At 35.4% G+C, this 16,839-nt stretch overlaps 1 protein-coding gene across 1 annotated transcript in view; it reads left to right on the top strand.

The window, feature by feature from the left end:
* Positions 1–16,839, top strand: part of LOC115235694 (forkhead box protein P1-like) — a 288,332-nt gene that overhangs the window by 176,350 nt on the left and 95,143 nt on the right. Inside the window, exon 3 of the mRNA XM_029807634.1 lies at positions 6,644–6,778. Within this exon, the coding sequence (XP_029663494.1) occupies positions 6,644–6,778 (135 nt within the window). The remainder of the gene's footprint in view (positions 1–6,643; positions 6,779–16,839) is intronic.

Here is a 16,839-nt window from a genome sequence, read left to right as displayed (position 1 = left end):
ACCCTTGATGAGTATGTGCGTGTATGCCGGGAGGACTTCAAACAGCCGTAAGCACGTGGGAAGACGCGCGTTTACCTTGTCGCCCTTTCCGGTTTGATGGGGATATATGAGCTCTCGTTATCTCTTCTTGCTTCGACTCTCGACGATTATCCTTCTGTACGGCTGAATAGGCTGTCTGTATCTACTGCCGTATGTGTGTCTCTGTGCTGCTTTACGAAGCTCGATAACGAGTATATAACATTATGCTTTATTTAATCTTATCTCATTTATTGTATCAGATAAAGTGCAAATTAGCGATATATGTATATATATATATATATATATATATATATATATACATATATACACAATGGTAATCAGTTAAGTTGATTCGCTGCGCATTACAGTATCTCCAAAAAATTCTGAATCATTAAATCATTTCAATTAATTTGTGCTTAAAGTAAAGTAATGGAAATTAAGAAGATGAGAATGTTGTTCATATTGTAAATATTCGTATTCTAAATTATTCAGTCACTTCAAGTCTTATATTTTACAGCTGATTAGAGAAAAACAAAATTCAAATGTTTTAATAATATTTATCAATTAATTCATTAATTATTTTGTATGCATATATACATATTAACAATACGATTAACTGTTTTATATAAATATATTTTTTTTTAATTAAAAGAAAAATTCTTACAGCTTTAAAGATTATGTATTTTGATTCAAATTTTATATATTTTATATGATTATATTTATAATGTAAAATTTTTATTTATTAAAAGTTTCTTTTTCAGCACATAAAATTAGATCTTTCATTAGATATTTCATAATAATTTCAGACTTCAATTTTCTAGACTCTAGACTTTGGAATTAAAAGATTCACTTTACTTGTTTCCTCATATACACACAACGTCTATATTATTCTGCCAAAATAACTACGTAAATAATTTTTTAGCTCAGGAAGCACATATTCACACCGTGCGCGCTCGAAATATGATCTGCAGCCATTCCTATGAACCAGTGGCGCAAGCAAGGCCTCCCGAAATTCTCGGACGCATTATCCACATTGAAATAGGAAACGAGACGTACCGCGCGACCCATCGTTGTTTACTTAATAAATACATATTTAGTATATACGACGTATATATATAAACCGACTGAGCCGGCTGCGTCTATTTTTGCCTTCAGTTTTGTTGTCATAGGACCGACGATGGGACTTTGTTCCTCCTCGCGATGCCGCCATGGGCACCCAGATACCCAACAATAGATAAACTAAAATCTTGAATCACTTCAAATATTTTTAATAGTTGGTATTGCTAATCTAATACAGTCACTCGCAAAATTTCTCCCGCGCCATGCTTTGCAAATGCAAGTAGAGAAAGACGCGGTATTTTCGTTGTTATAAGCTTTTATAGTCCGCTTAATAAGAACTTTATGCGCCAAGGCGTGTAATTCCAGTTATATTCGTTTGCGCGCAGTTAACCTTCCATCTAGCATTTTGCAGAATTTATTTTTATATATTCCGCGGTCTCCCTAAAACCGCACGCACATAATGTGCGAGTCGAAGGCATGAAGCACCGCTGCGGAAAATGCGGTGAAAATTTCGCGTTACGGCGAGCACCGGATTTTCCCGCGAATTTATGCAGGTTAGTCGTCTTCCGACTTCGACTTCAGTTTTATGTTATTTATTCAAGTACTCTGTGAAATAGGTATTAAATTTTTCAGCGAAATATTGGCGAATTCGAAAGAGAGAAAGAGAGAGAGAGAGAAAAGGCATCTTAAAATGTTCAATATATCTTTTAGAAAATTTAAATGATTTTGATTTTTTAATGAAATATTATATACATATACAACCGTGTCATTGTATAATAATAAGTTCGTCCAAAACGAATGTACATGATATAATAATTCGAAAACACGTGTTTTCGTCTTCGGCTCCTCCACAGCAGGTACAGTACAGTATCGCTCTACATCGTATAATTGTCGAGGAGCTGAGAAGCACGAGTGAAAGGAATATTTAAGGACACATCGTTTGGAGGAACATTTTGTCCCCCATTTCCGGCTCTCTTGTACAAACTCGAGCCGGTGGTTCAGGTTGCGTCAGGCAACACGTGTGTACACGCGTATTTATCGCTCGTGTGTACCGCCTCTCGCGCGTATATATACTTAGTTAACCAAAGAATAGAGAATTTCCATACTTGCACCGTCCACTTCATTTCTTTTCGCGAAATGCGGATTGAAGTCGTGAAATGCTTGTCGTAAAGTGTACATTAAGAGATTATTCTTCAGCGATGCATAATGTGTCCGTATTATATGTTAAATATTGTATTATTAAAAGCTATCTTTATGGAAAACGTAGTTTATATAATATATTATATGTTAAATATTGTATTATCGAAAGCTATCTTTATGGAAAATGTAGTTTGTATAATTTATAACTCAGATTAAATTTTTAAGAATATACATTTAATGTGCAGTAAAAAATATCATATAGATTTTACGCGTTTATCAAAGTGATAAATTGTATATGATCTACACGCACACATACACACAGGGAAAAGTTTCAGCATCTCTACTTAATAAATATTTGTTCGTAAAGTGAGTTTATTTTGATGTCTTGATGTTATTATAAGACATAAGTTATAAACACGGTAGATAATTACAGCCGAAGATATGTAAGCATCTTGAATGAAATAGAAGTACATTTTCATTAATGAATGGAATAAATGGAAATTTCCATAAAACTTCTATGGAAGACAATGCACGAAGAAAGAACTTAAAGATTCTTTATGCACTTCCAAAAAATATCATCCAAAGTAAACATTTAGTACATTTATCATATGCACGCTAAAAGTAACTCGAATGCGCATTCATTATCCGCTTTTTTGAAGTTTTCTCGCAAAAAAAAGAACGGAAGAATATTTTAATTGTTCAAAGAAATTCTTTTTTGAATTCTTGATAGTATCACAACTAAAACATGCGAATTGATTAAAAAATTGCATCCAAATAACTTGGAAAAGATCTTACATTTTTCTTCGTATAAACTGTTTCCAATTGATCGGCAGTAGAACTTTGGCACATAAACTGGTCCGAATAATCATAGCTATTCTCACAACACGTACGTCAGAAATATCCGAAAAAAACGTACTTCGGCCTTCCTTCTTCCATGATCCGTAAAGGCATTTCACAAAAAAAAAAGGAACCCCAAAGAGACCTCTCAGGCTCCCGCAATCCACCGACTTCGGCGACAGTGTGTGACGAGTCGGCGATGTGTGATGCGCGGGCATAAAGAGAGAGAGAGAGAGAGAAAAGAGAAAAGAGGAAAAGAGAGAGAAAAAAAAGGATATGGTCGGAGAGCAGGAAAGAGAGAAGGAGAAACGAACATATGGTAAGGCGAGTCAGACCACGATGTGCCGCGTATGATGTAGTGGTTTGCTTGCTGGCGGTGGGGTCAGGGACGTAGCGCGAAGGGTGGGTGTCTAAGCGGGACGAGGAGAGGAAGCCTTTGGACGTGCCGCGTAGAGGGGGTGCGGTATCAAAGTGATAAATTGTATATGATCTACACGCACACATACACACAGGGAAAAGTTTCAGCATCTCTACTTAATAAATATTTGTTCGTAAAGTGAGTTTATTTTGATGTCTTGATGTTATTATAAGACATAAGCTATAAACACGGTAGATAATTACAGCCGAAGATATGTAAGCATCTTGAATGAAATAGAAGTACATTTTCATTAATGAATGGAATAAATGGAAATTTCCATAAAACTTCTATGGAAGACAATGCACGAAGAAAGAACTTAAAGATTCTTTATGCACTTCCAAAAAATATCATCCAAAGTAAACATTTAGTACATTTATCATATGCACGCTAAAAGTAACTCGAATGCGCATTCATTATCCGCTTTTTTGAAGTTTTCTCGCAAAAAAAAGAACGGAAGAATATTTTAATTGTTCAAAGAAATTCTTTTTTGAATTCTTGATAGTATCACAACTAAAACATGCGAATTGATTAAAAAATTGCATCCAAATAACTTGGAAAAGATCTTACATTTTTCTTCGTATAAACTGTTTCCAATTGATCGGCAGTAGAACTTTGGCACATAAACTGGTCCGAATAATCATAGCTATTCTCACAACACGTACGTCAGAAATATCCGAAAAAAACGTACTTCGGCCTTCCTTCTTCCATGATCCGTAAAGGCATTTCACAAAAAAAAAAGGAACCCCAAAGAGACCTCTCAGGCTCCCGCAATCCACCGACTTCGGCGACAGTGTGTGACGAGTCGGCGATGTGTGATGCGCGGGCATAAAGAGAGAGAGAGAGAGAGAGAAAAGAGAAAAGAGGAAAAGAGAGAGAAAAAAAAAGGATATGGTCGGAGAGCAGGAAAGAGAGAAGGAGAAACGAACATATGGTAAGGCGAGTCAGACCACGATGTGCCGCGTATGATGTAGTGGTTTGCTTGCTGGCGGTGGGGTCAGGGACGTAGCGCGAAGGGTGGGTGTCTAAGCGGGACGAGGAGAGGAAGCCTTTGGACGTGCCGCGTAGAGGGGGTGCGGGAATATGAGGAGGGGAATGGGGGACACGGAGGAGAAGAAGGTAGGGTACACACATTGAGCGAGCGGAGGACTGTGGCAGCGGGGAGATTGAGGGGGGACGGGAGAAACTGAAAGCAGGCCTGTTGGTTGGTTTCAACTATATTTGTTTATATTTACACAATAAGCAACAGCCGGTCGGGCTGCTTGGTATTCCTGTGCCGCTTTTAGTGTTTAGTCCTCGTTCTACTCGGTTGGCGTGCTAACGTTGGCTTTCGTCTTCTTCTTTACGCGAATCCGACGCGCTTTCATTCTTTCTTTCTTTGTATCTCTCCCCCTTCTTTTTTATCTTTTCGCCGTCGCTGTCGTTGCGTTCCATTTGTCGAGGGTGCGTTTTCGACTTTTACCCCTCTCCTTTTCCTTCGCGAGTGACCCCCGGATTTTGCGAAGGAGGAGGTTCAAAGTGCCGCTTCCTGGATGCAGTGCGGGAAACGTGTGTGAGGTCGGTGCTTTTGTGAGACAATCAGAGAGGCGACTTCCGCCGCCATTACGCGAGTTTTCCGCGTCGTATATACCGGATGTTTACGGTGGACATAAGCGCGAGTGTCTGTGACCGTGGACGCGCCGCGTGGTTGTGATGCCGGGACCGGAAATGCCGCCCGCCGCGTGAAGTTTCGGAGTAGTGTCCCGTAGTTTTGATGCCGGAAACAGCAGATCTCCCTTTTTGTCGGAAAGTGTATTGTTAAACGCTTATGGACTGCAACGCGACCGCCAGCGGATCGAAGCAGATGTAAGGAATTTTGATTGAATCTTTGCGGCATGCATACATTAATTAAGAATTAATTAAGCGATCGTCTCAGATGACTCTAGGCGTATCATAATATTAGTCACGAATGTGTCGTCGCGAACAATCAGTGTTGTGAATAGGTATTAATTATACGACGCTTGATTATGTATTTTTTTCTAGGAGATCCTTTATACGTATCTTTTCTAGCTACAGAATTTGAGATAAGCGACAGATGTTCAATTAACGGGTTGCATATCGCGCGTAATTATTCCTTTCTGAAAAAAAAAAATTGATTTTTTTCGATTTACCCCAGTGAGATCCATGAAGGAATACTGCATGACTAATTTTTCTGTTTGGATAATTAATATGTTAATAATGATTTTTGGACTTTTCCCTATTTTGCATATATGCGAAAGTAATAGAATAAAGACATTTTCATTTATTTCTCACGCTTTAATAAAAATGTAATTTTTACTTAAACTTTTAATTAATTACATTTTAAAAATATTATACAGTTTATCACGATATTACACGATGGGCTTTACGAATTATTTATACGTAGCTCGACCATCGTCTGATGCGTACTCCGAAATATTTACGATAACCTTGTAGATATTGTGTATTATACACTGCTTATGATGGAAAGCAGAATTTTAGCAGAATCTTAGCACGACGTGTTACGTATTTCCGGGAAAGTATGTATTATTAGCTTTCCGCAACCGTGAAACATTGTTTCTCTTGCGTCGAGTGGGTGGAATCACGTGCGTCAGACTTCGATCTAAAACCGTGGCTCTCCTGAGGGCAATGTCGGATAAGAGCGCATGTTTCGAGATCTCATCACGATTACTGCGCTCTGAGGTCATGATCGAATATTCCCAAAATATATATTTTACACTAAGCACAAAGTTATTTATGTATGTGCGCAGCTTTCTATATAAATATTTCTAATATTCTCTTTTTTTATTTTTCCATTAGTATTTATATAATATCAGGAATTTTATGGGTGCTAAAAAATATATGTATATATAATTTATATATATCACACTTAATAAATTAAATTTTAAAAGATTTCTTGATATTGCAGAGAAAAATATTATATGATTATATAATGCACAGATTTTATTTTAAATATAAAATTTTTTGATATTTGCACTAAATTTAAATAACCACTATTTTATATATAATATTGAAACAAAAATATTTTAATATTATATATTAAGTAAGTCGATAAGAAGGTACATTGCTAACAATGTTCTCCTAAAAGTGCGCGCCGTTTATAATCGAGTTCTGTGCACGAGAGAGTTACTGACGTAACGATGATCGTGATTTCAGGACGATGGCATAATGGATCATGACACAGACGGAGACGGCGCGATCAACTTGTCAACGTCACAGCGACCCTCCGCCGCCACTACCCCTAATGGTGATACTCCCACTTACGGCCAAGATCAACAAGACAACGATCAGGTAAGGAATTAATCTCGGGAAACAACCTCGAGTTATTACCGCATGCAATATTTATTTTTTATCGCCTCTCTGACGCGCCTTGGACGTGGTGATGGACGAATCTTTCTAGTCCAATGATGATGGACGAATCCTCCTAGTCCAAATTTAACATGACGTCACGCGATGAAATCACATGTGCTAATCATTAGAAGTTATATCATAAATCTGTTTTTATTTGCTTACATTTAGATTAATTTTAGATGAAGTCGAATATACGATACAAAACTATACAATAAAATATTATCAATAATTAAATATAATAACGACAAATATACGGAAAGACGAAAAAATATGAGACAAATATTTTGTTTATATTTAGTCGAATCTAATCTAAACATTGAGACGCATCAATATAACCATCAAGTATTATTGAAACCCTGTTCTAGAAAAAGTGTTATATTTTGAAAATATAGATGTCTGATAAAAAATATTTACCTGCCACAGAATTTATGCGAATAACAGTCGTTTAGAACGTGATTAGACTGAATTTGTGCTAATTCAAACAATGAAACACTCGCTTTTATCAAATGGTGACGAAATATGATAACATTGATCCACATAATGTCGCTAAATATAGCCGCAGCTGTTTATACGCGATAAGCTTCAAGACGTTAATCCGCGCCAAACAATGTAGCATCGTAACAATTTTTTTTTGTTAGCCGCATTTGCCGCTAATATGTAACATATGATGCGCGTTATCGCGTGAATAATAAGGGAAACGATCGTTATTGTAATAGGTGTTTTTTACAATCCGATGTTGTCTCCACATATTGATAATCAATATTGATCTTATACAAAATCTACCAAACAATATGATATTATTTATGTTTTATATTGCTTTGCATATAATTTATTTGTTATATATCATATATATTGAAATATTTCGACATATCGTTAATGCTACATAAACAAATTAAATTAACGCGAAATTATTGGAAACATCGATGTGTATAATTGTATTGGCGACACTACGGTTTACAATCTGACATCAATGTAATGTTGATGTAAGATGTGGTTGTATTGCAAATGTTACTGTGAAAGAGATCTTCAATTCGATATTATTTTTCTTAATTTTTTTAATAGAACGAACAAATTCTGAGATACATATATATTGCATTATTTAAAAGAGATTTGCAAGATAAAAAATTACTGAAAGTTTTAAATATATCCCATTATATACTTATATACACATAGAGAAAAAAAAACATTTTATGATTTTGTTATTTGGATATATTTGTATAAAACAAATGCAAAATTTAAAGAATTATAATAGATGAATATTCCTAATAATAACAAGGATTGAGATCTCACGGAATACATTTGTAACAAGTTGAAGGAAGACAGCTGCGAATCTTCAAGCAGTAACTATAATCCGATCATCTCGAATGATCATCAAGGAAGAGTGGAGCCAATAAAACGAAACAGTAGATCTTGCTTCCTTTCGCGCCCATTTCGTGCTTTTTCACGCAGAGTTCAAATCGAAAACGGAATTGAACAGTCTTCCGCATCCTGTATCGCGACCTAAGGACGAAGGAGTAAACCGATAACGCCCTTTCGGAGCTTTAGTCCCGGGATCACGGAGTTTCTCAGCGATAAGCCGGTACCGGGCGCGACACTTCGACATTTGACACCCGGCTGCCATAAAATCGGGCCCCCTGATTTCAAATTCAATTCAAAATCCCGCACTCGTGAGTGAACGCAATATACCACTCCGGCAAGTGGCGGTGGTGGAAACAAATGTTTTATGGCCCTTAAAGCGGCCTTTTTCAACGGTTTCGTTTCCGTAAAAGGTATAATATGGTTCACAACGTATGTGCGTCTCTAGTATACGTTGTGGTAGTCTGTATGGTATACGTATTCCAGTTCAATATGCTGAAAATTGCTTTTTTTATCCGTAATTTTTAAACAAAGTCAAATATCTCACAAAAATGCAACAAGTCCGTAATTTCGAGATAAAATTTTAGGGGAGTTAACTAGCATATTGTCTTTTCGTCCACGAATATATATATTTTTTTAATCTGTTCTAATTCTTATTCTTACATATACGAATCTTTTGTTACATACATACATCTTGAAGAGCAAAAGGCAAATCTTATACGCGTCCGACATTAGACGAGATAATTAATAATACATGTGGATAAGCAGGTTTAATTCCAAGGGATCCGCGTAACACGAAACCGTTCATCGAGTTCTATTTTCGATTTTCCTATTCCTGATGACCCAAGGAGTATAATCGTGTTTTTCCATCCGAAGGATCGACTATCGAGCTAATATTAAAATGTATGTACCGTATTAATCCTGCCGAGTTTAGCTGAGATATATCAAAATGAATACAGGTCGCGATATTTTATTACGCGTCCAGGTCAGACCGAAAGAGTATCATCGTTGTTGAGAGATTCTGAATTTCTAATATCACATTGAGAACAATATAAATTAAATTATTTCTAAAAAAAATATAATGCTTATAATAATTTATAATGATTTCTTTTTTATTGTTTATCTTCGACTGTTTCAATTTCAGAGAATGATCTCAATTTTGATACAAGTTGCTAAATAAATTTAACTTTCTTTACGTATTTAATATTTTATATACTTATAATATAGGTAGTAAATAAAGATTGCATTACTGATTTCCCGTTTATCAATGATTTCAAATAGCTTGAAAAAATAGAGTCTTTCCACGTTCCTATATATACAAGTAACGATCTTACAACTTGAAGCATACGTAAAATTGTCAATTACATCTTCTTGTCAAATGTCAATACATCTTATAACAAAGTCACGAACATATCAGAACTATGGCAAGGCACGTAGATACCTCGACACTTTGTACTTCACCCTTGCCTGCCGATCCTTACACCCGTAACCGCAGTAGAACGACACTGTCCTTCGCGATGTCTTAGGCCACCGTCGGCGTCACTTCAAACCCTCGCAGCAGCCTCTTGACTCTCAAGAACCCCTTAAATTATAAACAGTGTCAGGCAACACCGCGGCACTTCGATCGCGGCCGGCTTAAACCACGCAAACTTGACTACTCGTACCGGAACAACTTTGTCGAAATACGATAATATATTGCGCGGTTATTCTACGTGCTGTGTCCATTTCCGTAAATGAAAATTTATTTTGAGAAACTAGTATTTTTTTTTAAATAGATCATAGATTTGAGCGATAATTATATTATTTGGTGCTTGACGGATATTCTATTTATATTTTATATATTCTTGAGTTTATAATTTTTTTTTTATTTTTAATTATAGAATTTTTATATCCATGGATATTTTAGAACGTTGCCAGACACAATTTATATATAAATCTAGACTATATAGATCAGATTGTTTAGATATTGTTTAATTATCATATAGTGTACACAAGAATTTTTAACAATCAATGTTTATTTGTAAATCTAAATTTTTAATTCATTAAATTTGCAACAATATGCATTGGAGAAAAGCTTTACAAAATGCTGTAACAGGAATTATACGTTTTTAATAACGATAAAAATTCTTTACATTGATAGAGTGAGTCTAGTTCAACATGATATGAAATTTTTAACTTTTGCTTAAACTTTGCGGCCAATAAGTTAACTACAGAATCGCTTTAAAGTTCTGTATGGAGATTGCAAATAATTGACTCAACGGGACAATTGTCGGCATTAACCTAATCCACTATTCGGAAAGCTAGCGAGATTCTACGAAGTTACGAAGTCTATCAAGATTGCTTCAAGTGTGACACAATGGAAGTGAGGAAATCGCGGTCGAATCATAGGACGGTCAGCAAAAGTCAATGGTTACCCAAAACTCGATCCCAAAACGATCAAGAGAACTTCATAAAGTCGTAAGATCGTTCGAAGTTCGTTGATATTCGATTCAATCGACACCTTCTATCCCTCTACGTTTAAAATAAAAATAAAACGGCTTAAAAAATCATTGAAAGACTTTTGCATTTTAAAATTTTATCCATTGAACATTTGTCAAAAAAATATTTTCGTATAAATACAAGCATAAAAATAATATAAATAAATGAAAACATTAAATTATGGTAGTTGTTCTTTCTCATATATGTATATGTATACATATATGAATTTTTTATATTTGTTTATCAACGGGCTTCATGTGCATAACGTAATATTTTTGGGAGCATTCTATATTATTTTATACACGTACACACACACATACATACATACACATAAAAGAAATAATATAGAATGCTTCCAAAAAATATCATGTTATGTACATGTTAGCCTGCCGATAAACGAATCTTTGTTTATACAAGCAATGGCCGAGCAGATGTGTAATTCTGAAGCGCGTGCGGCTCCTTTACAATCTATATTCATGCAAGCGAGCGCGTCCAGAATTTTCTAGCATGCTTCGTGTGATTTCATTTTTCTCTATCGTTTATTATTTTTACGTATTATTATTGATCCGCTAATAAACGTCATTATTTACACGCAGGATGATGTATGTTGTTTATCTGGCAATATTGTATAACATGCACGTTAAATGAATTATGAAAATTGTCTCTCTTTAAAATATTTTTTTATTTAAAAATATAACGATATATTCATATATCGCGCTGCATTATCGCAAATTTAGTGACATTTATCTCTTCGTCGCACGTCACAAAATTTTGCCCTTCATCTTTCTCGCAAAAATTCTTCGAATTATTTCGAGAATACTTATTACTGTGTGATTTCTGTTCATCAGTGCATTCAGTAATTTACCGTCGCATGAACGGTATTTCCAGATTAAACAAACTTTCACCGTGAATGACGTCGATATTTCATTAGACTCCGTTTATCTCCGGTTAATATCCAAGTGCTCGGAGAATCCAAAGGGAGTATCGGCGAGTCCCTTTAAATGCAAAAAGGGGTTGCGAGGACGAGCGCGAAGGACGAATGAGCGAACAACAGGGAAGGGCGGGAATGAGGATTAAAAAAAGGGACAGAATAATGTGAGAGAGAAGAAGAAGAAACGGGCATCGATGAAAGACAAGCGAGTTCTCACCTCCCACCCCAGTTTTATGGATCGCAAATTGCGGATAGGCTGTCCTTCCCAATCAGGCAGCTTGGCACCCCCCTCGCCGACCAATTCTTCTTTCCCGGCTTTTCCCTCGTGCCATTTCTCTGCCTCCTTCCTTGCTTCTGCCCGTAAGCGACTCGCATCCTCTCTTCTCCCGGCGAAGCCGTAACTTTTACGTAACACGCTTCGCTATGAATATCGATGCCGACGGAGTTAAGGAGAGCTCGCTTTTCTGTAATTGAAAGAATTTTTGTCGTGCTGAGCCAGCTGGCCGGGGCATAAAAGGTCTCGGATCGGAGCACTCCGTAGCTCATTGCGCGCTGAAGAACTCCGCGGTACGACGTGAGCGACGAGGATTTTAATAAATTACCGAAACGGGTGGATTTGGGTGGCCTTTATTCTTCTTTCGGGGCCTTGCATCGTCGGGGATGGAAATTCCTTCCCAAGAGTAGCGATCTGGTTTGCTTCTGGTCTGATTAGGCTCGTTTGCGCCGGGTGCTGCTGGGAGCTCTCGAAGTAGGAATTGTTTCGCCCCTTGGATTACTTTGCTAAAGTATGTACGTCGAATGTGAATCAGTTTGACAAAAATAATTAATAACGTTTTTTATTAGTAAAAAAAATTATTGATGATAATATATTTTTATTATATACTTTTTACTCATTTAATACATTTTAATCATTTAAAATGCAATTTTATTTTATCATATATTTTTAATATGTAGTTTTTTTTATGGATATTTTATCTCTTTACATTGAGTTTTATGTAGTAATAAAAAGATAAATTTAAAAAGTGCTCGTGATATAAATTATGTGGAATATATATATAGTCCTAACACAATTATGTTATGATATTTGTAAAAATGTTTTTATGATGCGACTATCAAACAATTTGTCAAACGATGCAAAAGATGATACTTCTAAATGCATGTGCTAAAAAAGATAGAAAGTTATGACAGCTGTAGTAATTGTTTCTAATTCAATCATGTTCATTTTTCTTGATGATCTTTTAGGAAACTTTTTTAACGAAATGTCAATTATTCATAGCAATCATGACTATGTTTATAGTGCTTTTTCAAAGTGGAAAGTTACTATTGAGATAGTTAAAGTTGTTGTTGTTTGTTTCATATGGCTAATCAGTAACGGCTAATGACAGAATAATGATCAATTAGTGTGGGCAAACATGCATAGTATAACAATCTTGCGATCACTTCACGATAGAATGGATTGTTTTATTAAATTTGTTTCGGCCAATATATTTTGACAGTTATATATCACGTAAATGCTTTATGGCCACACGAAAATCGTCAGAGTTATGGATTATTATACGACTTCGAGAAGTCGCGAATAAGAAAAAGCTCAAGTTATATTCGTGTACGAACACAATAAAAAGACAACGTAATTTAAAAAATAGAAACAAAAATTTAAGTAGAAAATAATAAGATGGCATTTCAATATGGATAATTTTTTATGGATAATTGCAATAAAAACTGAAAACAACTGAGATGTATATATTATGGGATCTCTCTACATTACTTGGTTATTTTAATTTCTCTTAATTTCCCAAAGTGTTGGCTGATAATCGAACCTAAAAAGACCAAACGCTCGGCGCACGATATAATAGTGGTGAGGTCGAACGGAATTCGACGGCAAGACAGAAGTCAGAAACTCAGAAGCGGCGCAATACAGCGCGACGTCTCGTGTAGTCTTCCAAGAGTCTCGGTTTTATCTGCATTATTAACCGGTCGAAACCTCACGGCTGTGTACTTAAATCCAATCTAGAAATCTCACCCTTCCAGTCTCCCACTTCGCTAACCTCGGAGAGAGCGAAGGTCGACGGAGACTGGCAAGGGCGATTACCCTCCATTATTCACACGCTCGGTTCGTACCGTTGAGTGATACCTGAGAGAGACTTGTCGAACATCCTTCTAATGTTCAGCGATACACATCGAAATATAGTACATTATCGACGTTACAGTATATATTCGATTATTTCGCTCTATTAGTATAATTCACCCTTTACGTTCGCAAGCATGGATCTCTCGGATATATACTGTTTTCTATTAAATGCCGATTAATGTTTTTATTCTAGCAATTTTAATTATCTATTTAATTTAATGATATATATTTTTTCACGAGCTAATATTTTTATTTTACTATTATCTTTGAAGAATATTTTAGTAAACAATTAGTCGAAATTCTCTTTTTTAATATTCCATGCTGTTATTAATATTTGTCTGCTTGTGATAATATTCACATCCCGATAATTGAAAGTCAGCTAAATGAATTTTATTGAATATAATTGCTTCGTGATAATTATCAATTTGATGATTTATCGTGCTATATAATTATGTGAATTTGTAAGTCGAGACTATCGAATAAAGGAGGATCCTATTGTTTTAGCTTGTATAGGCATTTAATTATTTAGCTGAATTAAACATTTTTTTGCACTGCAGTTTGAACGAATTATAACCGGCGAATTTGTCACACGTTATATTATTATAGTGACTCACTCTCGAATTATTTGATACCGAAGCATAGCGAGTACGAATATTATTATTTGAGTATAATGGCGATGATGACGATGTCGACATGATTCCCACAGTTCGGACAATCAGCTTAACGTCAGTTGACAAAACTGAGATCCCCATGTGCCACCTGAAATAACTTGCGACAGCATCGCGGCCAAACATGTTCCGTCGCATTGCAACAACATCATTGGAATCACGGCAAATCTCGATGACGGTTTTTCGCCAAGACGTCAAACACTTCACGACGATGCCGCGCACCTGAAACAACCGGTTCTTTGTCTCTTGTAATCCATCAAATGTTGCTTCGTGATAGTTATCAACTTGATGATCGTACCGTGCCATATAATTATGAAAGAAGCGAAACATTCAATTGGACGTGTAGGTCGCGCCTATCGAATAAAGACATTTTATTGTTTTAGCTTATAAAGCCACCTAATTATTTAACTAAATTAATTTTTTTTTAAAGATTCGTGGTATTATAGAAAAAGGAATAGAATAACATGAGAGAGAATACTTAGAAAAAGAATAGAATACTTAAACAGAGAATAGACTCACTCTTTTATTCTGTCGTAAAGACAGTAACAGATGAGAAATAATTTAATAATTGTAATAAATACTAATTTATTTTTTATTTGCATTTTTTCATAAAGGGAATTATATTCTCTATTTAGAGTTAATTGTAAGTCAGATACAAGACAAGGGCGGGGTTAGATATTGATTTTATTGATAAGATCATTAGATTTGACAAATTTATCCGCATAAAAGCAATTGATTATACAAAAAATTAGACAAATATAAGATTCATACCGTGACACCACTTTTAGTGTGTATGTGATATCTCCACATCTGTTCATTTTTATCTCGGTCACCACATGCGTTCTGTCGCTTTTCCTTATCACGCTTGTCATTGGTTGCCAGTGGCGTGGGAATCGAGGAATATCAGATGCCTTCCAAGCTCCATTTTGAAGATTCTACTTCCGACACTTTCATTCATATGCAATTTCGTTCACGAGATTTGGTTGCTCGACTACTTCTCAAAAAACATACATTCCTAAAACAGGATTAGCAAGTTTATATTTCATTGTATCTGTTTCCGTAAGTGAAAAAGTGACGAATTCGATGATCATGTAAAAATCGAGTTATAAAAATTAATCTATTGTTTTGACACAGCACACAAAAAATTGAAGTAAAAATTAATTTTCATGAATCTAGCAATTTTACATTTCATGATTTTTTTTTATTTTAGAACTATCGGCTATTGTTAATAATAAATGTTCTCTCTTTTTTTATTAATTAGAGGATTAGACATTAATGTTTTTTAATCAGGTAAAGACTATTTAAAATTGAGTAAGTACAATATCTATGAAAAGAAAAACGTGATTATTTTCTTTTAAATTATTATATTTTTATATATAAACAGTATTATTGTCAAAAATGTCCTGCTATCCTCGCGAGGCCTCCCTTCGCATGCTACAGATATATCTATCTCCGCATACCGCGAATTAGAAGAAAGGAGTCTCGGACTCTGAGGGAGAGAACATTCGGCCTCAGACAGTGAAACTTGATTAAAAGCACGCGCGATGATTATTTGCGGAGCCGCCGTTCATCGTTTATTTTGGAAATTGCGTCGCTTAGAAAACGCTTTCTCACGAGCGGATTGGGAATCCTTTTCATTATAGTCGCACATGAAATGCTGAAGAACTCTCGAAAATGTAGATACGATACAAATGAGTCTGAGAAAGAGAATATTTTTAACGCCTCTATTAATAATAACTGCAGAAACATGTACATAATTTACAGTATTTAGAGACACGAGAGAGTGATTTATGTAAGAGATTTAAAGCGGTAAAATGTGCAGCGAATCATATTGATATGCCTTATAAATTCAAGCAATTTTGTTATCGTTTTTTTAATCAAAATAAAACATAAAGTATCTTTTTTTTCAACTTATGCTATCATATCAATAGGTAAAAGAACATATCTCGTATAGGTAATAACTAACTAAAATTGCTAATTTATTTTTAGTTTCAATGAAATTTAAATGTGTACTGTATTAACACCTATTAATTAATTAATTAATCTGAAATGTTAACGGGGTTAATCTACACATTTCCGCATATATTTACTTCTATTTATTACTTATTTTATCATTTACGTGAAATATCTTCTCACTTCTTTATATTATAAGAATTAATTATTTTAGTCAAACAATCTTGCACGCGCTTGTAAGCAAAATTGGCGAAATAACCGAAAGGGAGATCCGCCAATTGAAAACGCCGTGGCACTCGTGTTAGACGCTTAAGGGATGAAGGGGTTATCGCTTCCCGCTGTAGGAACAGAGAGAGAGAGAGAGAGAGAGAGAGAGAGAGAAAGAGAGAGAGAAAGAGCGAGCACACGTATGCCGGAAGGGAATCGCCGTCCGCAGGAAGAAACGATAGAGTGAAGGTAAATGAAGAAAAAGGGACAGAGAAAGAGT

The sequence above is a fragment of the Formica exsecta genome, unplaced genomic scaffold (genome assembly GCF_003651465.1).
Source record: "Formica exsecta isolate Colony F162 unplaced genomic scaffold, ASM365146v1 scaffold233, whole genome shotgun sequence".
NCBI classification, from domain to species: Eukaryota; Metazoa; Arthropoda; class Insecta; order Hymenoptera; family Formicidae; genus Formica; species Formica exsecta.
The sequence above is the reverse complement of the archived record's forward strand: the minus strand, read 5'-3'. Positions and strand labels throughout refer to the sequence as shown.